The sequence below is a fragment of the Xenopus tropicalis genome, chromosome 2 (assembly GCF_000004195.4).
Source record: "Xenopus tropicalis strain Nigerian chromosome 2, UCB_Xtro_10.0, whole genome shotgun sequence".
NCBI lineage: Eukaryota > Metazoa > Chordata > Amphibia > Anura > Pipidae > Xenopus > Xenopus tropicalis.
In genome coordinates this window covers 46,255,211-46,279,306 of record NC_030678.2, presented here as the reverse complement: position 1 = coordinate 46,279,306, position 24,096 = coordinate 46,255,211, and the positions used below count along the sequence as shown (strand labels likewise).

At 40.3% G+C, this 24,096-nt stretch overlaps 1 protein-coding gene across 2 annotated transcripts in view; it reads left to right on the top strand.

The window, feature by feature from the left end:
* The window catches only part of sh2b2 (SH2B adaptor protein 2), a 51,581-nt gene that overhangs the window by 5,761 nt on the left and 21,724 nt on the right, over positions 1–24,096 (top strand). For both annotated transcript variants that reach the window (XM_004911650.4, XM_002942266.5), the window contains exon 2: positions 20,437–21,314. In XM_004911650.4, the coding sequence (XP_004911707.1) occupies positions 20,463–21,314 (852 nt within the window). In that variant the 5' untranslated portion in view covers positions 20,437–20,462. The remainder of the gene's footprint in view (positions 1–20,436; positions 21,315–24,096) is intronic.

Sequence of the window (24,096 nt, the reverse complement as noted above, 5' to 3'; positions counted from 1 at the left end):
AATTAATTATTTGCTATTCAAACCTTGTAATTTAGAAAAGTATACCATAAAAATCATGACAGTACCCCTTTAAGTAAAATGCTAGGACTGCGCTGATATCGTTTCTTCTCACAGGCTGGTGCAGTTTCATCCTAACATGCGCACCCATCTGGGGAAAAAACATTGCAACCGATTTCACTGGGGGAGGGGGGGGGGGCGACTGGTGGCCTTATAATTGGATAAAAATAATATATTGCAGGGGTTGAAAGATAGCATATGCTTTGGTGGCCAATAAAAAGATTTTGTTGTTGGAACCTGTAACTTTAAAATTAGATATTATGTTTTTGTGTTTACAAATATTTACATTTTATATATAAATATATGATGGAAAAGTTGGGAGGTTGGGTACAGGAACAATAAAACAAGGTGTAAGCACTGGAAATGTGACTAGAATATAATTATTATGATTAAATACACATAAATAAGCTGCTGCCTTTGTACATAATAAGGGGAACATTATTCATGTGCACATCCCCCAGAAGTTATGAGGGAATTGTTATTTGTAAATTACAGTCTAGCTCATGTTTTTGGCCTCATTTTCAAAGCATGAGTTGGAATTTTGTCCATTTTTTTCTCTGGAGAACATGTGCAACAAGCTAGAGACTACTATTACTAAGATATCACTTTCGCAGAAAGCTTGTTGCCTGGTGCACATTTAATTGGCAAGTGAAATGGACCCGCACTAGAATAATAGACTATGCCCATCCAAGTATACAGTCCTGTAGGCTAAATGGTAGGATAGCATCAACTGGTACAGAATGTGGCCCCTTAAATGAGAAAGTCAGTCAAACCCACTGCCGGGGGTGACACCTCTAATTCCAGCTGCTCCATGAGCAGGTGCATAGTCATTTTTTTGGACTTAGTGTATATCGCATATGCCCACAAAGGGTACCTGAGAAAAGAGACTTATAAACACTGAGCATATGTTTTTCCTAAGAATCAGACCCTTGACCTCAGCATGCTTGGTAAGAGAATTAACTAAAGTAAGTAAGGTGCAGATTGAAGGGCGCATGGTTTTATCCGCAAGTGAAGTGAGCAAAGTGCAATTTCAAGCACAATCTCCATGTTTTTTCTCTACAGTGCAGTGTTTATCCCAGAATCCAAGCATCATTGCAGTCACAATCTGCTAAGTGCAATTGTGCCACACTTACCACAATTGCGCCTGATTCAACAAAATTACTGCAACTGCACACAATAAAGGACTGGGCCGACGGGACCTGGGTAAAAAACCCAGTGGGACCTTGCACTTGTTGGCCCTACCGACCCAGTCCCGCTCCCAGAGCTCCATCAGGTGGGGGCACGTTCTTCCCTCTAACAAAGGAAAGGTTATGTCTCGGTAGAGCTACTTGGGATTGGATGGGTTGGAAGGAAAGTTCAAACTTCACCCATCCAATCTCTGTATGGCTCTACCTGGACTTTATTGGGAAAAGGAGCAGTTCCTATAGCTGTGTATAGGAAAGAACATTCAGGCCCAGGAGCCCCTTTCCTCCCTTCCCAAGTCTGCAGCTCACTGACAACAGTGGGGCAGGGGGGCCCTGACGTGGCAGCCCAATTGGGCCCCAACCACCCCAGTCTGACACTGACCACACACATTTCGTCACAAATAGGATACCATCTGGTTTCATTTCTGGTGTTTGGCATGCAAGTGAAGCCTACACTGTTGTGCTTATTGACACTGGGCATGAAGGGAACCCTGGAGCTCCTGCCTGTTCAGAAGGTGGCTGTGGCTCCAGGGTCCCCCTGCATCAAGAGTTGCAGCAGTGCACAATTCGTTATGGAAGGCAGGAGTTGCAAGCGGTGCAGAAGGCAACTATACAAAAGTGAGTACCAATAATGAAAGTGGTGTTCTGCAAAACTGACTGTGGGAAACTGTGGGGAAGTTGCATATAGGTAACAGAGACCCCTTTGCTTTGCACTGGTTATTTGCTCTTTACACCTTGCCCCAAGCTTTATTAATAAGGCCAAATGTGTGGGTAGGGAACCTCTGTAGATTTGTCATTTTGTTGAGATAAATGCCAATTATGCCAGAGACTCAAACTTTGAGTTGGACTAGAACTAAGAGGCATGGTACATACATGCAACATTTCTTCTCCTTGCTATTCTGACCAGCTATAATAAATTCCCCTTGCACAGGGAAGGCAAATCTAAACCACTTAGGGCTGCAATGGGGAAAGGTGCACTGAAAACCACAAAACATATTTGGACTAGCGCAATTTACTTCTCAAGGGCTTTCAGTATAACATTAATGGGAACTGCAGGTAAACTGATTATACTGAAGCAGACACTGCACTGAGCCCTGTACGGATTTATGTTTGTCCTTCCCTAACCCATCATTGAGGTAATACAGAACCACTTGTTTTTCTGTTTAGTCATCCTCATCATGCTCCTGAGCACACTCCCTTTAGCAACAAGGACAGAGGAAAGTAGGTTACACATTGATTTCTGTGAGTCACCCCATGGCATACAGACATTAGTATATTTAGCTAATAGCTACATTTAGCTGTTTGTATTAGAAAGTGAACATGACACATAGGATCACCTTTATAAATAAAAGAAGCATTAGCTTAGAAGAGGAGGACCACCATCAGCCCTTTTCAGGCCATAGCGGTCAGTGGCAGTGGCTGGCTTTACAACCAACCGGATATATATATACGGTATATATATATTTTTTTTTTAAACAAAAAGAGGTGTATAATTCCCCTTTATCCATGCAGGAGTATATGCACAGAAAGCCCTGACTGAGCAAGCATTCCCTATTTATCCCCTACGAGCTCACTTCACTGCATGTTCCATTTATTCATTCTATTCCTTATTACACCTGGAGATTCTGGGAGACAAATCTGATACTTACATCAAGTTTAAGGGGACAGTCCTCAGTGGTGTGGCCAAAAATTGGTTAGTGGCTTACATGAAGGAGGGCAGAGTTTGGTATCTGGGTGTTGGGTATGTGGCCTAAATGTCTCAGTTTTTTATTTGTAAATGTTGGAAGACATGCTACTGGACACAACCGTCTCCAATATTACCATCAGAACACCCATAATATTATTGCCTGTTGTACTGAAACACAAAAATTGCCCCTTTGCATCTCACAGTATGTCCACTGTCATGGATGTAATATTATAGACAGGTCATCTGCCATATGTGGGTCTAGCTAGCCTCTATCAGATATGGATCATAGACCCACAGCCATGGTGTGAATCTTATAAATACATACTGTACCTTTATATTATACAGGAATTGCAGTAAACTGGATACTTTTTAATTATTATTGATATTATTGTGGTCTTCAAGGAAAGTAATACTTGACATTCTATGTTTGGTAAATGTTTCTAGTTGTCACTCGGAGGCCCAGCCAAGGGTTTTATTTTTTGTAATGACCATTTAGAGAGCCTCCTGTAGGCTTAAAGTCCACATAGGGGCTACCAAATAGCCAATCATAGCCCTTATTTGGCACCCCTATGAGGCTTTTTCGTGCTTTTGTTGCTCCCTAATTTTTTGGCATTACAATGTGGCCCCCTGGATTAGAGGAACAGAAATTTTCTTTGATGCAGTGTAGGTGGTTCTTTACAGTAAATGGCAATGTGGTTGTGGAATGTCCTGCTGGGCGATGTTGTAATGGCAGATTCTGTTAATGCCTATAAGAGGGGCCTGTATGTTATCTTGAACAAGCATAATATTCAAGGCTATTGTGAAACTAAAATCTACAGTTAGTATTGATGTTGGTATATATGGTTTATGTGTGTGAGTGTATAGATAGGTCAGGATAGGTTTATGTGTGTGTTGGGTTCTCTTGGAAGGGTTGAACTTGATGGACTTTGGTCTTTTTCCAACCCAACTGAACTATCAAATAATAATAAATCCTATTATTCAACTGGGAGTGTCTACACAGGCCCTGGTTTGCTTATTTAATTCTATTGTTTTTCTCTTTTAGTGCTGGATTAGCACGTATATTGTAGAAGTTCCTGGTTGTGTTCCAGGTTGTTTGTTACAAACTGCTGCACAAAGGCTCTGGAATTCTGTTAGTACAGGATATGTAGAGCATCTCTTTAATTTTTAATCAAACCAACAAGATTCTTTTGAATAAGTTACTATTTAGCATTGCTGAAATAACACATTATAGCAATGTAACTAAAATACAAAACAAGTATTCTATTATGTAGGTGTTTCTTTACTGGGCCCCTGCAACCACAGGGTCTGCTTTCTCTGTAGTTACAGCCCTGTAACTTCAAGACTATTCTATTGCTATTTAGCTTCCCCTTAGGCTGATGCCACACGTGGCGTTTTTACGCTGCGTATTTTCTAATTCTCTCAGCGGCTGAAAAACGCCCGATATCATCATCCATAGAAATAACTTGAAAAGACTCGAAGCAAACCACACAATACACTAAAAAACACCTTAGCACAGATTTTTCAAGCGTTGGCCGAAATACGCCAGTATTTGCACAGCAAGCTATTCCTATGTATACACAAAGGTAGCTGCCAGACCTAGCGGAAATACGCTGCGTTTTTTACTATTTCGCACTATTAGCACAATGGAAACAGGATTTGCTACGTACTAGGCTGAAAAACACCATAGTCAGGGGCTGTGTGGCTTGTGCGGCGTTTTGAGGCTGAGAAAAACGCAGCGTAAAAACGCCACGTGTGCATGAGAGCATGTATAAGAAAGAGGGGGGTGCTTATCCTTATATTCACAGATGGAGACTTTGGTATTCTCATAAGATCAACGATGTCCAACCCACAGTTGACAGTATACATTAATTCATGGATAGAAGATCTGCTCTTGTTTAGCACTTGAGAACTGCAACTCCCATAATCCATAGCCAGTTGTGTAATCTTTTCTTCAGATTTCATTTCATTCATTCAGCATTGTCAGAATATTTAAAGGGAAGTACCCCATGAAATTTGCTTATGAATGCAAAGACTTTTGTTGATCTGTCCAGTTTTCCAGTTGTCATAACATTTAATTATGTAGTACTGCATGCACATTGTTACTGTAGGATGAAGCAATATGAAGTCATGGTCTGAGTCATTTATGGTGACTACTTGCTCTTTGTATTGGGACATTGTACAGATGAGGTGTAATGTTGCATCTGTGCAGGTTCACGCATAGTTTTCATAGTTAAAGCCCTTTGCTGCATCAACACTGTGGGCAACATGGATCTGGATTCTTTTTCACATGTCTTTCCCAGAGAATAGATGTGTCACATAGGAAGCAGCACTGAACAGTAAATGGGTGTATACAATGAACATACAAAAAATAGCCAATAACCTATAAAAGGGGGCATCCAGGGAATGGGGCCTGCAGGTGTGGGCAGTGGGGGACATGCAGCCTGAGTACTATTTTCTATTGTAGAGACAAGTCCCACTGTAAAGAGAATAGTTGAGGTTCACTCTAAACAGTATGAGGGACTGTTGTTGGTGCTATATTGCTGGGATAGGAGTGCTTCTTGTAGCCTGTAAAGCTGTGACACACCAAGCAATATGATCAGTCCAGTTGACTGTAACAATATATGCCTGTAAATATGCCATGTGAGGTATAGTCCGTTCCCACTTGGGGTAAGTTAATGTAATAAAAGGTGCAAAGTTTGTACTAAGTCTAGTAATGCATAGTAACCAATTAGCAAGTAGCATTCAGTAGACTTCTGTTTGAAAGCAAAGATCTGATTGGTTGCTCTGGGTCCCCTAGACCTGATGCAAACTTTTGCTTTAATAACGTCTGTGGAGAACTCAAGTGCAAAGTGCACAGAAATGCATGTGCCTTAATGGTACGCACAAAGCTACCTGTCCTATATACAGTATATTCCTTGAAACTTGCACCCAGGACCATTGCACCCTTAAAGTGCGCTTGAGTGATTTGCTTGCAACTTGTAACGTACAGGGTATAAAGATGCGAGGGAGCTCTAAAACTAACATCTGCCTTGAGGAGGTGTTATCAAGGGCTCCCTTTTGCATATTGCGCCTCCACATGCAACTGTCTTGCACCTGGTGCTATTTAAGAAGCCGCCCACATGAGTGTGCCAGAAGTGATGTCAGTTGTACACACATTGACTAAGAGCTGCAAATTGTGCAAGATTTAGCACCTGCACTTTTGTGGGCCGTAGGCTGTAACTTTGGGGTAAGGGATTCCACTTGTTGGATCCCACTTGGTGTAACCTGTTGGATGGCAATAATAATTTGTTCACCATGTATAAAAATTATATTGTGTGCATTCATGATACAGGAACATGATTTTAATGAACAACATGATCCCCTTCCTGGCCAGTACTGAATGCATTTATTTGTCATGGCTGCTTCAAATAGATAATTAGGTGGCTTACAAACACTTAGGAAAATGAAATAAATTATCTCAGAGCCATATCTTAATAACTGTCTTTTCTAATCTATGCTGACATGGATGACTTTGCAAAGTCAATTTCTCCTGCATGGAAGGTGGTGTGTGACGCACAGCAAAACATATCTGGGAATTATGTGTAGAGAACTGATGGGGTGAGAGAAACACTTTGATGAATGTGTGGTTCATTCTGACTGGGGCACTTGGGACAAAGAATCGATTCATGAAGTAATTACCAGTTTGTCCACCATTTACTCACTGGGTGATCCCAGTCTCATGACATTACAGTGAGCAATATGGGAGCTATCCTCAGTACAAATGTGCATTGGGACTTGCTGGCCTAAAGCAATGTCCCTCCATACCAAGCAGTTGTCACTGAACCCATCAGGTTGTTTTGAGACTGTAATTTAGCAGGAGCTGAATGCCTTGGGATAGTTGCAAACTTATATGTTTACCACCCTTTTATTAGGGTTCTACCAGACACGTACTCTTGCATGATTGTTAGATGTATACATAATTAATAAGGATCTCATGTTTAGCAACCATCAGGGTGTGTGTTTGGCAAGCAGCCTAGGTTGTGAAAACCAAGTACAAACATATGTCTCTAAAGTAAAAGTCTGATAATTACAAAGTGTGCGCTGGGGTTTGTATCAGACACATGATGTTGAATTGTGAGTGCCTGTCTCTAACATCTCTTGGTTTTGGTAAGTTTGGTGGGAAGAGTGAGACCCAGGCAATATTGCAATATTTTTTGAATATTTTTCTTATTTAGATTTTTGTTTCCTAACATGATTGATTATGTTTAGGGGCTCCCTTATTAGGGCAGCATGGAAAGCTAACTCAATATTTACCTCATTGAATATATTAACAAATCAGCTTGACATACAATGAAAAATACACAGGCCTTTGCAATTAAAACTTCTGGGTAATTTTTCCATGTTAGTGAGATGGGGAAAATATGTATAGGCAAAGTCCACCCACAGAATTGTGCCCCCCTTAAAAGGATTCTGTCATGATTTTATTTTTTAATCACACTGTTAACATTGCAAATAATTCACTCATTCATTCACCATTTACAGTTTTATGCTTAAACCTTATAATGTATTTTTTAGCTGTAACATTGGTGTTTAGGCAGCAACCTCAAAAATACACAAACCTTTGCAAAGCTCAGTGCATTGTTGCTTGATTCTAAGCTTTCAGAAGGAGCCAGCACTACACAATAGAACTGCTTTCAAATATGACCTGGCTGAACCGGACTTGGATTTTTACTATTAAGTGTTTTCTGATATCTATCAATAGGTGACGCATGGGAGCATTTTTAGCAATACGGTGTCAAGGATCTGTTATCTTGGTACCTCCCCATTGTTCTGCTGATAGGAGTGGGGTATGGGAGGGGGTGATATCACTCCAAATTGCATTGCAGCAGTAAAGAGTGACTGCAGTTTATCAGAGCACAAGTCACTTGGCCAAGGGCACCTGAGAAACTAAGAATATGGCCCCATATATAGCCCCATGTCAAATATCAAAATTAAATAAAACAATAGGAACCAGGACTCAGTTTCTGCTCCATCCCATTCTGCTATAAACAAACATGTACTAACCCTAACCATTTTGTATGTATTAGATGGGTATTGTGCCACATTATGCCTTTTTAATTCCCTCCCCTGTTGCCTACTATCATGTTGAATGGGGAAAACACCTGAAAATAACAAATTTTAACTAATTTTCATCTGAAGTGCACCAGTTCTGACAATTTTAGGTGATTCCCATTCAATACAACTGGAGGCAGCCCAAAGCATTTTTGGATGTTTAGGCAATACGACACCCCATGTGCCAAGAACATTCTAAGTTTAATGAAGAGCTTCAGTCACGTATCAACAGGTGGGGTTGCAAATCTCCCTAGCTCCTGCAGAATTATTTCTACGCAGTTTTATATTATTAACTAAACACCTCCGTGCTTAATGGTTGTGTTGGCTTGTACAGTAAAGCTGTGGTCTTTTCTTAAGACTATTACTTAGAAACTGAGTGAACTATTGATTTTGGCTTGTTTGTTCTGAGAATTAAACACATACCTTTTCCTATAGTTGTATTGCTTTATATATATTTAAAAGTACAGGTATAGGACCCTTGCTCGGGACCAAGAGTATTCCGGATAAGGGGTCTTTCCATAATTTGGATCTCCATACCCTAAGGGGGAGATTTACTAATCCATGAACGTGACCAAATGCGTTTTTTTCGTAATGATCGGTATTTTTGCAACTTTTTCGTCGCCGTCGCAACGTTTTCGTATGTTCCGCGACTTTCGTATTGGTTTTTCCGCCATTTACAATCGCTCAATAAGAAAAAATCAATAAGAAAAAATTGCGACGGCGACGAAAAAGTTGCAAAATTTTCGTTTCCAATCTGATTTTTTCCCTTTCAGGATTCGGATTCGTGGATTAGTAAATCTCCCCCTAAGTCTACTAAAAAATCAATAAAACATTAATTAAACCCAATAGGATTGTTTTGCATCCAATAAGGATTATTTATATCTTAGTTAGCTTTGCTGAGATTTTTTAGTGTAGGAGATTTAGTTGGATCCAGCTTGGAGTTCATTCAGAACTGAACATGATTTGTTATATGTGAAATGTTTTTTGCATCAGATTGACCAAAAATGCACAAAAAGGATTAAAGAAAACTATATGTATTTATTCTCCTTGCCACTTTTGTTGTTATTTAACCCATCCTCTCTCTCCCTTTCTTTTTTGGAAATATGTGAAATCGCACCGTGCATGTAGTGGAGGATTAATAAGGGCAATCCAGAGGCTTTTGGTTTCCAGAAGGACAATGGTCACCCAAATGTCAACCAGCACTAGTGGAGATGGACAGATAGGGGGAGGTGGTGGGGCACCACCCAGGGCCTTTATGTAAATGAATCCACCCCTGCATGCATGTACAGACATACCAACTCCAAGATATTTTTAGGAGTCAACCTATTTAGCATGTCACTTACCCGGTCATCCTGTCTCCCATTCCCTATACTTTAGACCTGTATATATGTTAATCACGGCATTGAAATTACTAAAAATACATCTGAACATCATCAGAAACCGAATGTAGACACAAACCCACTGAGTGTTCATGTTTCTGCTATACAGTGTCATACTTACCAATGGGCTAGTTTTCTGCAGGTCCCAAAAAGAAGTAGGGCTTTATGTGAAAGTGGGCAGATTTTGGTATTTTGGTTTTGTTGCTGTGCAATGTTCCCTCTATTCTTTTCTTGGCTGTGTGCACACTTTTTAAAACTGGTGTGCGCAGTACAAAATTGTGTTTTTTGGTCTCAAAATGTTTCTTGTGAGTGCACACAAGCGCACAGCTTAGAGGGAACATTGTTACTGGGGTTTGTAGTTTTGAAGTCAGATGAAAAAACTCATTCTACACCATCTTCCAGTGGTGTAACTATAAAGGAAGCAGACTCTGGGGGAGCCCAGGCAACAGGGGGTCCGGACCGTGGGGTCTGCTTCCTCTGTAGCGGTAGAGAACTCCCTCCTCCCCCGCCTGCCTCCTAATAGCAAGCAGGGAAGGGAGACACAGATAGATGGAAGACTCCCATGAGGGGCTGGAAGTGGACCATCGGGGCACCTAGTAGGGATCTCTCTTTGGCACACTAGTTATGCCACTGCCTGCTTCTGACTTCTTGTTATGGAATTATAAAGGCATTAATAAGAATGATAAAGACAATAGGTGCCCTGTGGGTTGGGATCTTGTAGCAAACCACCCAGTGAGACAACAGCTGGTAAAACCTACAAGCTTAGCCAAACATTTATTCACGATTTCAAAGCTTGTGGAAGGAAAAAAAGCAAATGGAAAATAAAAATGCATTCAGCTGTTGATCTTTTCTTTAGCCCATTTTTAATATTTGGGTTCACCTGTTTTGTGATGGTAAATGAGAGGTGCGTTATAAGTGGGGCAGTATACAATGGGAGAACTGTTTTTTAGAGGGTTACCTTCCCATAATTCCTTTGTTTTGCATTCTCTTGTTTAACACGACTAATGAGATGTAGGCAGGAACAATACAGCAAAACTGAACTACGATTTCCCCAGCATGACTGTGCTTCACTCACCATAAAAAATTGTTCCCATGCAAAAATGTAAAATTTTCAACTATAATGATTCTTTTTCCCTTAAAGAAGAATTAAAAAAAAAAAAAAAAATCTCTAAAATGACTCTGTATAGCCCCAATACAAAGAGGTGGCTACTGCACATGTCTCATTGATTTTAATTGGAGTAGAGGCAGTGAGTGAGTGCTCAGATAGCTAAGGGGGCGGAGCTTCATGCTAGGCAAGGAAGTAACTAAAATAATTGCTGTTCAGCTGCTTGTAATAGCAAAACAAAATATGCATGCAGAGAGAAATGTGTGTTATTCTGGGGGCTGTACAAAGTAATTTAAGGGAATTTTTAAAATAAAAGTCTTACTTATCCTTTAACTACACTAGAACTCCTAAAATAATGTACTCATCATATATTTATTTCATGCTGTAAGTGCTTTGTCCACTTAAACGTTGTACTCAGCAAGTGCCAGTTACTTATTCCAACAACAAGCACTGAATCTAAAGTATGGATCGAAGGACAATAAATGGTATCAGTCTCCTGCAGAGTAAACTATGCTAAACATATATAGAAAAATATACATGTAGTTGTATATATCAAACCACTGACCAGTTAGATAGCTAATATCTGCTTAAATGGTGCAGTATGTATAGAGTGCAAATGGTGGGCTGGGCAGCAGGCGGGAGACTAAAGAGAATGGTATGCTCCAGAGCTAAGACCCTGCTTTCAATATAGAAGGAAACAAGCTTTGACCTGGGGGGCTCACACAAGCAAACCTCTCTACACAGTGCCTAGAGTTCCCTCCCAACCCTAAAGCACACACAGAATTGAGAGTCATTCGAAAGAGTGGGAAATGGTGTGGGTGAATTGTTAGAGCCAAAAGGAAGAAGAGTGAGATATTAGTATTAATGTTTAATCATTAGAATTGGTGAGATATGATATTATTAGAGGTCTGAATACCTAAACACTAAAATGAAGATTTGGGGTTCAGTGTGACCAGCACGTGGATAAAAAGCAAATACTTTGAGGGTGGCATAATGAGGTGACTAATAAAAAGTAGAAAAGACAAAGACTTCTCCTTGTATCTTTGCTAGACAAACCTTTACAAAAGGTATAGGCTGGTAAGATACCTTGCACAATTCCTTATTTGCTTTTATTAGACAGGGACATACAGTGCTTGGCTGCCAATCATCCCCTGTACCCTATGATAGGAAGGCAGGCACCCCACAATAGGCATTGCGCTTCTACTCCCTTTTCAGTTCACACTGCTAGCTGCAGATCTATGGCACTGCAGAATAAGGAGCAGGCAACTAGCCACTCCGAAATGCCTTTCCACCGTCGACTCCTATTGTTGCCGGCATCACTTCGTTATTCCAAAATTGCACAAAGGCAACTTCATATGATGCAATGGCCTTTCCACCAGCAACTCCTATTGTTGTCAGTGGAAAAGCATTTCGGAGCGGTAAGTCAGTCTACCCAGGAAATACCTCTTCAACCCCCTTCTTCCAAGTGCCCTGCATCCAGTATGAGGGGGTAATTGTGTTAATCATTTATAACTCAACAACAACATTCTGCTTATATACAATTATTATGTCGGTGGGATTATTGCTATTCATAATTGGCCTTTTAATAACAGAAACCTGTTTGATTTTGATGGTTTTTCCAGTGAAGGGAAGAGAAGTGCTTAAATTCTCCAGGTAATACTCTGGCCTGGAGTTCCTCTAAATTTTTCAGATGTAAAATATGAGTCAAGTGCTCAGTTCTTTGACTGAAGTGTGTCAGCGGCTGGCTCCTCATGGGAAGGGATCACATGCATGACAGAAACATCTCAATTCTACATTACTCACACAAATAGAAGCATGTCATTCTATTCACTTCCCAATATCAACTTCTGCATTATGCACGAAAAAGCTGTTTAGAAATCAGGGCCAGATTTAGAAAGCTATTTAAGACTGTAAATTTATCATTGTGTTTTTAGGGATATTCTTTTATGTAAAGAAACAGTAGTATTTCCCAAACAAGGGTTTGGGTGACGTTAGAAGTAATGGCTGCCTACCAGCTGCAGGGTCTGAGGCCCCAAATACTATAATGTAGCTCTCTAGTGGGAACTACCCAGTCCCACTGTATAACATAACTGGTATCATGCATTGCTAAAAGCAGACCCCTTTCTGGAAAAAAATATCTCCATGGTACAATGGAGTTTTTTTACTTTAAACCTCATTTACTAACACTAACCGAAGTTTAATCAGCTTGTTTGGACTTAAAACTAAGCACACATTAACATAATACATAAAAATATTGCGTATATACATTCTCCTTTGCAATGTTCTGCAAACCCTAAATTGCACCTTCAGATGGCTCTGCTCTGAAGAATTACACACAAGCGCACACGGGGCTCATTAATCAATACTGGGCAAAGCTGCCCGTGTTTTTTTCCAGCCAGCTGCAGGAAGAACAATGAAAGCAACAGTTTGATTGGTAACCATGGGTCACTGCCCATGGGCATTTTTGCCCAGTGCTGATAAATTACCCCCAATTAACACAAGGGAACCCTGAAATTAGCAATAACCTAGACTTGTTGGTAATATCAGGCTTCCTTAGTGTGTCTCATTAAAAGGCACAACTTACACCCTGAAATTAGGTGCAAATGCTAGTATTAGCGCTGTACACAAATACAATCTGCATGATTTACTAAACTAGATGCTAATTGGCATCTAAATTTTGCATTGCATACAAGTAACAGTGGATACAATTGGCTCATGCCTACAATAACACTAGAATTTTGGGGGGAAATGCTGCATTGTTGGTAAAAAAAAAAAAAAACATGGCGGGAGGCCTGATAGTTTTTAATGCCCCACTCACCCATCCTCAGGACTCACTTAATTTCTTTCAATGCTAAGTGATGCCCATCCTCTGCAATAGGGCTGTAACTTGACGTTACTGGGCCCCACAGCGATTTCAATTTAGGGCCCCAAAACAAAGTTGACCCATTCTACCAAGATAATTGCTCTTTATTTAGGGACATACTGGACCCCCTATAGTCCTGGCCCTTTGCAACTGCAGGGTCTGCTTTCTCTATAGTTATGCCTCTGCTCTGGAAATATCTTTGTGCATAACCATTCTGAAGCTGTCTTCAACTTACTTCATTAGAAAAAAAATATCTTCACTAAACAATAAGGAAGACCATTGTACAATATGCATACTATATGCTTTAGATAACTAAACCAAGTGTTTGAGATCTATTATTATATGCTCCCTTTATGCATTTATAAGTAATGGTAATTACTTCTGATGCACACTGTTCCTGATTGGCCAGCTGTTCTTCATAACTCATATCTTCCACTCCCTTTATTAGCTCAGATATTGTTAAGCTGTTCATTGGGTGGAAATTGACCATGTGGTTTTGCTTTATTTTTATTTATTTTTATGTGAGGTCAGAGTAATTTGAAATATAATATTCTATATTGGAAGACAGGCTGAGATTGTAGAATACCCAGAAGGATATGATTATGCCTCCAGCATATTTAAAAAGCCATTTTGTGGGTATTGCAAGGAAAAAGCCTGATGAAATTCCATTTGTTGTATTTTTTAGATTTAAAAATAATCACACTTTAGATGGACAGGACATAGAAAAAAACTGTAGTAGTTAGTAGCTCCTGGCTCACTAACAGGCACAAATTAAACATATAGCAGAATACACAGGATAAATGCTCCGTGTTCCAATAAATCTTCTGGCGCCCTGGCAACGACGGACTGAGACACAGTTATAGCATCTTTAGGCACTTTGTATATGGAGAACTACAGCTTGAGATGAACTTTGTAGATTATTTTGTTGTTGGTGATAAAGAAAGCATACATATACAGTATATATGCTAGGAATTCTAGTTCATGAACAGCTTGATAAAGTTTAGCCGACAATCTGAAAATGCTGAAGAATTACTTTTCTTTAGGAAAACACTAACTGCTTGTAATTTTATACTCTCATAACATCTGTCTTCCCTGGCAGAGCTGGATATGCAGGTCCAAGCGTGGGGTACTGCATTGGGTCTCTCACATTTTGGGGAACCCACCGAGCAACACAAATAGGAGGAATACTGTGGCTGTGGAATAGCAGGTATAGTAGGGAGAGATGGTGCCTATAGTAGCAGTGGGGGGATAATAGCCTCTGGGAAGGGACTGTGGCTGTGGGATAGCAGGTATAGTAGGGAGAGATGGTGCCTATAGTAACAGTGGGGGGATAATAGCCTCTGGGAAGGGCCTGTGGCTGTGGGATAGCAGGTATAGTAGGGAGAGATGGTGCCTATAGTAGCAGTGGGGGATAATAGCCTCTGGGAAGGGACTGTGGCTGTGGATAGCAGGTATAGTAGGGAGAGATGGTGCTATAGTAAGCAGTGGGGGGATAATAGCCTCTGGAAGGGACTGTGGCTGTGGGATAGCAGGTATAGTTATGGGAGAGATGGTGCCTATAGTAGCAGTGGGGGGATAATAGACTCTGGGAAAGGGACTGTGGCTGTGGGATAGCAGGTATAGTAGGGAGAGATGGCGCCTATAGTAACCAGTGGGGGTAAATACGCCTCTGGGAAGGGCCTGTGGCTGTGGGATAGCAGGTATAGTAGGGAGAGATGGTGCCTATAGTAACAGTGGGGGGATAATAGCTTCTGGGAAGGGGCTGTGGCTGTGGGATAGCAGGTATGGATTTTTTAACCCATACCAAACCTAACCCAACCAAGCCAAACCTGATACCAACTCATCCCACCACATTGCACTGATTTATTTACCCACACCTGACCCACTCATCTCTAAAGGGTAAGTGCAGTTATATAAGTAAGTGCTGCAGCTTATTTGCGGCTTCAGTAGTGGGACTAAGACAGAAAGGAGAATTAAGGGAAGGGCTGATGGGGAATACGGCCCACCACCTGCAAGTATCCGTGATCTGACAGGGTAAACTTAAAGAAAATGAATATCAGTGCATTTCTTATACAAACCCGCCCTTCTCTGCACACAAGATGGAGTTTCTATATTGCCTGCCTTGACTGGGACATCCTCTATAGAAATCAACATATAAGGGCTTATTTACAAACACTAATGCAGTGTGCAAAGTGCAATTTTGGAAACAAATCAGCATATTTGCAGCCATAATGCTAAACTTTTTTCACATATTTCTGCCACAATTGCCCCTGCCGCATCAAAATAGGCGCAACTGTGCTCATGTTTTGAAGCAAATTGGCGACATATATTTAAGTAAGCACCTTAATGAACTGTGTCAGTGTGTTCTTTCCATTGTTTTCTTTTTAAAGCACCTGTACTTGTGGGTGTGTACTTAATGACCCCTATAATCCAAATATCCCAACTGTCCCAATATTCGTGGGACTGTCCCGACTTCAACAACTCAGCCCACAGTCCCTCATTTCCCTTTAATCTTGTGCACTAAATGCCAAAAAAGATACAAAGTTTCTCAAACTTAATTATATAAGTAGGCAGAGAGCCCAGAATACTCAACACCTGCACTTAGATACAATTGTAATTAATAAGCTAAACAGGTCTCTTGGGGGAACTGGGACTTGCATCTTAAAGGAATACTGTCATGGTAAAACACGTTTTTTTCAAAACACATCAGTTAATAGAGCTTCTCCAGCAGAATCCTGCATTGAAATCCATTTTTCAAAAAAACAAACAGATTTTTTTTATATTTAATTTTGAAATTTCATATGGGGCTGCCATATGCTTCATTTCCCAGGGTGCCACAGCCATGTGACCTGTGCTCTGATAAACTTCAGTCACACTTTACTGCTGAGCTGCTTGGAGAGATATCACTCCCCCCCCAGCAGCCGATCAGCAGAACAATGGGAAGGGAGCAAGATAGCAGCTCCCAGTAGAATAGCACTTAATAGTAAGAAATCCAAGTCTGGCTTGGGACTCCTCCAGTTACATGGGAGTGGGAGAAACAGTAGGTTACCTGAAAGCAGTTCTAATGTGTAGCGCTGGCTCCTTCTGAAAGCTCAGACTCAGGCACAATGCACTAAGATGGTGCCTACATACCAATATTACAACTAAAAAAATACATTTGTTGGTTTAAGAATAAAATTTTAAATGGTAGAGTGAATTATTTGCTATGTAAACAGTGTAATTTAGAAATAAAAAGTACACCATACAAATCATGGCAGTATCCCTTTAAAGGGCAATTTCACCTTCATTAGCAAAACTGTAATAACACATAAAATAAGACCCCAAGAAATGTGTTCAGACTTTACATAACCTGGCAAATTTTGATAAATGGGAGTGGTATTTAGGGGGCGTGTCACAGAAATGGGCTTGGTCAAAAAATTTAACTGTACTGAGTGCTGCATTTCCTTTTGTTCTTCTTTGCATTTTCCAAATGTTGGGAGGTATAAATTAATCTAGTGACTAAAATCAGATTTTGATGCAAGTGTATTTTTTCCACTGGTATTATTGCTCTCATCATCATAATTAAGCAAAATAAGGAAGAGATATTAAAGGGCAATGGAAATCAAATTGCGGAATCAAGCTGGTACTGCTGACATACTTGTTTTTAGCACTGTGATAAGTAGTGAATCAAGTTTTATTTTTATTCTTCTTGTTTATTAAAATAATGCTCCCCCCTTAAATGTTCTGCATGTAATCATCTTAAAGTGATACTCATACCAAGAGCTATCATTCTGTGTCAGATACCTCACACATACAGTCCAGTGTTACCTTTGGTTTTTTTGGCACCCAAATATCTTTACTTTGCAGGGTTACAATATAAGGGTATTACAGATATAGGCAGCAGAGGTGCCGAGCGCTCAACTAGGGGAGTTGCTAGGACCCTACACATTTGCTTCTGCTGTCTTCTCTAACTGCCTGGTATGGGGGGAATCTGGTTAGTAGGTGAGGGGGCATTAGAGGTGGTGGCAGCAAGTGGGTGGGGCAGAGTTGCAGATACCCTTGCCTAGGGTACACTCACTACTTGAAATGGCAATTTTATCTGTACTCAAGGTGGTCATCAAAATACTGATGTCTACAAAGTTATTATTTCAGTGATAATTCAATGCCTTCTCAAACATCTCACATCTTCTGTCTCTCTGCCAAACAGAGGTTCTTCTCTTCTCTATTTTTGTAGAAAAAAATAGCTTCCTCGCCAGGATTAAGATTTCATAATTATTACACAATGATAAAAAAGGGGAGGTGTTTGATTCCCCCCTGGGTTACAGTGGCACAAAGCCATCTCCTGTAATATATGCCGTTTTGTAGAACGTAAAATTAAGGTTCAGCTGTTTTTAGATTCTTTATTTGGCAGCTATCTGGTTGCTAGGGTCCAATTTATCCTAGCAACCAGGCAACAATATATATATATATATATATTATAATGTAGCTCTACATTTTATTCCTGTGTCTGTAGGACTGTGGTGGGTTTTCTGTGTTTCCTGCTAATTTTGATGTCAGCCATAGTGGAGGTTTTGTACTAGCTGACCGTAGTATAAAATATAAATGTATTCCTGTGTACACACAGCAGGGCTGATTTAGAAGCACGGGTGCTACAATGTACAAGTGCAGTTGCCACGTACAGAACATGACAGCAAAGACCTCATCCGTTGCTATTGGCAAAGTTTGCTCCCCATATATTTTAAAAAGCACAAAGCGTGCCAGGTGCAGTAACCTACAGCAACCAATGAGACGTTTGTTATATTATGTTTGTTATGTAACAGGTGACCAGTAAATGTGATCTATTAAACCTTCATTTTATTTTCTTTTTATGTCTTTAACCTGTATCTCAGCCAAGCAACCTTTGTTGAAACAGTTCATACAATTGAACTTGCTGTGGTTTTACGAAAAACATACTTTTTATTTTAATTGCGGTCATTACTGAATCACATTTAATTTTTGATTGTATTTATCTCTCAGGCACATTCTGTTCTGTGAAGCCAAAAAATATAAATGCCATGAATTATTTTTATTTTTATTTTTTTAAACATAAAATTCATTATTGACAATGGACGTATGTCTTTTTTCAACCTAACTAACTACGTTACTTTGTTACAAGCTGATGTCTTACTAGGTTTGTCAGTAATAGCTAGATTTGAATAAATCCAGGCACGTTGAATAAATAAATATTTGACTGCAGGGCCAAATGGTATCATTAGCATGATACCGCCCACCCAAGGTGAGCATATGGGGGGATTTTGTTCTCCTTTTTAAAAAAAGAAGGTGCAGCGGGCACCACCTCGCCTCCTCTTCCCAAGTTCAATGCGGCACCATCAGCTCAGCAATGAGCAACATACAGCTACTGGCTCAGTGGAGCTCAGTGCTGCCCATGTACAGTAATGTGCCTATGCCAGAAGGTGCCACACTGAGTAGTAGATGGGATGCTAAAATAATTTAGGCCAGACTGGGTTATTTTGTTGTTGAAGAGCAGCACTGACTCGGGAAATCAGGTTAGTGACCTGGATATGCCTCTTACATTGGTACCCCACCTCTAAAGCTGGCCATACACGCACCGATAATATCGTACGAAACCTCGTTTCGTACGATATTCGGTGCGTGTATGGCATGTCGGCGAGTCAACCGATATCGCAGGAAGCTGCTTATATCGGTCGAGTCGCCGATCGGCCAGGTTAGAAAATTTTGATCGGGCGCCATAGAAGGCGCCTGACCAAAATCTGCTGTCAGGGCTGAATCGGCAGAAGGAGGTAGAAATCCTATTGTTTCTACCTCCTTATCTGCTGTTTCAGCCCTGAACGGTGTGTGGCGGATCTGACGATGTTTCGTGCGACCATCGTCAGATCGCCATGTGTGTGGCCACCTTAAGTTTTGTTCTTTGTTATCCTGTAAACCAGATTTATACCAGAGGAATATATATAAGATGAAGAGGACATAGCTTGGCAACAATATCTAATTTTTCTATGTCATGTTTTCTGTTTGTTCTGTAGTTTAATTGCTTTCAAAAATGCTGAATGAAGCTACACTATGATCATTTATAGTTTTGTATGATGAAAAATATATCATCTTTTTGATTCAGATAAATGCATTGATTGCAGATATGAAAAAATGAAAGTGTTTTAAAGTAATTAAAATATTATGTACAGTTGCCCTGCGCTGGTAAAACTGGTAAGTTTGCAACAGAAACGCTACTATAGTTTATATAAATGAGCTGCTATGTCAACACGGGGGCAGCCATTGAAGCTGGGAAAAAGGAGAAAAGGCACAGGCACATAGCAGATAACAGATAAGCTTCGTAGAATATAATGGGGTTTTATCTGTTATCTGCCAAGTAACCTGTGCCTTTTCTCCTGTAAATGGCTGCCCCCGTGGCTACACAGAAGCTTTATTTATATAAACTATACTAGTCTTTCTAAGGAAAACACACCAGTTGTACCAGTACAGGGCAGCATTACATTATATAGTAATTACTTTTATACAGTTTCATTTTTTGGTGTTACTGTCCCTTTAAGTGCAACCCATATTGGGCATAATTATAGTCATGTAACTTTTTCATTTATGGACACCTGAAAGAAAACAGATTATGCAAATGTTTTATTTTTTCCAAATATGAATATGCTTATTAGGGATAGGATTCTGTTTGGTATTTGGCCAAATCTCTGTGGATGTATGGCCCACAAATATTGGTCTTGGACTTTAGGAAGGCCAAGCAACCAAGGCACATTTTTCCCTTCCCAAACTAATATATAAGCCTGTCATACCAAGCTGATTAGTTAAATGGAAAACTGCTTTATGGACGGATTGGCCCTATATTCTGACATCCCATTCCTATGCCAAATTACATTAATCCATGTGTCATGTGTCTCAATGAGATTCAAATGCTTTTATAGTAAATGAAAATGTTATTAGCTTAATAGATGTGGGGCATCCTGTTGCATGCTGTTGTGACTTTTCTGAGAAAAAAATCTGGCTTTATCCTTTTTTTGATCTCTGGAATACAAGTTGTGTTTGCTGAACATTCTCTTTTGTTTCCCTTTTAGTTTCCTAAGAGTGAAATGGAGCAACCATGAATGGTGATGCAGTTAGTAAAGACTCTTCCTCTCAGCCTCCTGACTGGAAGGAATTTTGTGAGCTTCATGCACAAGCGGCTGCCGTGGACTTTGCACAGAAATTCTGCAGATTTCTGAAGGAGAATCCTCATTACAATGCTCCTGGGGCTGAAACATCATTCTCTCATCATTTTGCTGCCAATTTTCTAGACTTCTTCAGTTTTGAGGTCAGCAGGGTATATGTGTCAGATTCGCCCACAAAATACAACATAGTTCCTTTTGTAGGTCTACAAAACTGCCAGGTGCCTTTAGCAAGAAATTTTGTACCCAGAAAAGAAGAAACGTCCACAGAATCTTTAGACAGCATGGACAATCCAGTCACAAATCGCTATCTAAGCCGGACTCAGGCTCGTGTACATAAAGTCTCATCTTATGGCCACTCACGAAGTTCCGAAGATGTTTCGGTTCACGACAGCTCAAAATCCAAATTTAAAAAGGGCTTCTCTTTACGGAATATGAGCTTGTGTGTCGTGGATGGAGTGAAGGAAATGTGGCATAGAAAGTCTTCTCCTGAGCCAAGTTTGGATAATGGGACAATAAGGCGCTCTGATCGTGAGCATTGTACTTCTGGTAGCAAGGAACACGTCGAGCCACGAGAAAAATGGACCCAAAAATTGCGACTTTCAAAAATGCAAGCATCAAAAATAGATGTTGTTGACATTCAGAGAGAGGGAACTCTCAGGTACATGGTGGCAGATGATTCAAATTGTGTTGGCAGCTCTCAGTGGCAGAAATGCCGCTTACTTTTAAGGAAAGCAGTGAAAATGGAGGGAGAAAGATTCCTGCTTGAATTTTATGTGCCTCCAAAGGTAATATTCCTTTATATTTTCTATGTTGGCATGTTGAGATCTTTAGACATTTGGCATGCTTTCTAGAAACCAATGTATTATTTTCCTATGTGCAACTTACTCCACTGGTGAAATACAACATGTGATTGAGACAAGAAGAATAGAGATACTCTGACTAGGGGTACAGCGGGAGATTTTAGGCAACATATAGATGATCTCTAAAATTGTTGCGTCAAAATTGTTGATGTCTCCAATCACCAAATACCCCCCTTCCTATTGCTTTTTATGTAAATTGCCCGTAAATGCTAGAACACAAAATTATATATTCCTGGTGATTTATTAGTACATAATTAATTTAGGTTGAATGGGCAGGACCCCCGCTACTTCTTGTATTGGTTGCTGGGGTTTTTTCTTTTTTTGTATCTGTTATGTTTGCTCAGGGTATACACCCCTTTATTTTACAGTGATGCAAAATATATTGGCAAATTTTCCAAATTGGGGAGACCAGCCAGGCAGTTTTGACCTGGAAAACTGAGTAGCAAGCATAGGCTACATGAGGCTACAGACAATGAGGAGGAAGGGTGGATGTCAAAATTGGAAGTGAAGTGCTGTATGTGAAGCGATGTATTATTGATAGCTAAAAGCCAGCTGTAAATATGTTTATAACAGGTACTGATGCTTAACAAAAAAAGACTATGTTTACTTTAAAAAGAACTTTTATTATACAGCTTTTTACTAATAGGTGCAGGTCCCCCTTAACTCACCTTCTTTGCACAATAGCCATTTTCCCAGCAAAATATTTTATACTACAGTATGTTCTGTGTTCTTCCCATAAGGGCACTGCCACACAGCCTGCAGATAAATGCCAACTGAGATTCTAGACCTATGCTACAAAAAAGCTTATTGATGTGCCTGCGCCCAGACCCATTATGTCAGCCTGCGTGCAGGCACACAAAGCAGATTTTGGCTGAAATAAAAGTATTGCTTCATTTTTGCACAGGTTATATATTAGGGAGTTGCCATATTTTTCAAGGTATAATATTGTCATATTATTGTTGACACAAGCTTTGTTGTTTTGCTGTGATTCAGATCCCACATATTTACGTATTTAAATGTCCAGTGATTTTTTTAGATTTTTCAGCCTCGGTTATAATCTCCTCCACTCTCATAGCTAAGTTAGACCTGACCAAGCAACAGTGTTGTAAATGTAAATTAGCTTTTCAGGTAAAGAGTTATTGATCCTGCTATGAGTCTCGTGAGACGGTTGCTCAGCTTCTGAGTATATATAGACTTTCTGCCATATTTACTTCCTGCCATAAAGCAAATGTCATGTGTAATTTTTTATTTTTATTTTTTGGTGCTGGTAGTCTGCTACTCAATCTGACTGTGAGAAGCACCTTAACCACCTACTGCGCTACCATTGGTGATTGCCTCTGGCAGGCGCTGGCGTATAGTAGCAGCAATCAAAACAACTTGTTACTTTTTACCTTTGCCAATTGTTTCACAAATTTCTGACCCAAAAAATTGACAGTGCGTGTGGGGTGGTGCAATTTGTTTTGTCCAGGTGGTAATAAAGTTGTTGCTGAAGGCAATAACCCCGGGAGAAATTAAGGGGGCAGTGGCAATTTAGGCAGTGTGAGTGACAGGGAATGGAGTGATTCTTACAGAGATCTTGGTGAATGAGATGCTGAATAATAAAGTTAAAGTTAGGTGACATATTTAAATCTTCCAAATATTTCATCAAGTACTTTGCATGCAGGCTGAGGTGCTTCCCAGTGATGTCAGTGTCATAGTAAAGTAGCCAGTATTTTAGTGCCCAAAGAGCACCTTTTGTGGATATAACCCTGTCATTCCTGCAAAAATTCAGAGCTGCTGGAGTCCCCTTAATTGTTAAGTCCCATTAGGGAATTGTATTAGCTGAAAGGTGAACTTTAAACTGCAGTATGGATGTTTGTAGGTCTGACAGAAGATGTTTTCACTACAGCTGCGGTCCATACAATGGAAGGAAAACACACAATAGTAGATCATGGGTAGTATTGGTGGAACAGGGTATGATGAAATGAGATGAAAAAAGGGCAGGCAAAAGAGGAGGAAGGGAATGGGATCAAAGAGGGTTACAGAGAATAGGAGAACAGAAAATGAATGGGAGGTGAAGGAAGATAAAATACATGGTGCTAGCGAGACCTGTGGAGATGGAGGCCCTAAGAAAACCTTAAAGCAGGAGAACCATTATTATGAGACTTCATTAGGAACCATGCAGAAGTGCAAGTGTAAAAATCTTCCATCCAGAGCATTTAAAGCGGACGGACCTGCCACCCTAAGAAATTTTGTGGGCACTGTTATTAAGAGAATCTTCAGCAAGGAAAATATACACAGGAGCACTCAGCGATAGACTTGCTGCCGTGCTGCACATGCACCACCCCCGGATGGACGTTGCCTCTCACAATACTAGTCCCAAGCATGGAGTTACAGCCAGTCGATTTAAAAATCAAAAAGTCTTTAATAATATAGTAAAAGCATCAAAGAAACATATTTGGCTCAACCCCACAACATACCCTGCTTGGCTTGACGCACTTCGTGGCCCATAGCCATTTCCTTGGAAGTGACTTTTGTATTTTTAAATCGATTGGCTGTTGCTCCATGCTTGGGACTAGTACTGTTATTAAGAGAAGCCAAAATCCAGGCAATTGCTACACAATTTAATGGTGGGAAGGGTGGGGGAATGTTGGGAGTGCAGAATGGAAAGTGAAAATAATTGCCTGCTCTGCCTCAAGACCTAATGGCAGGGCAGGCAACAATGGAC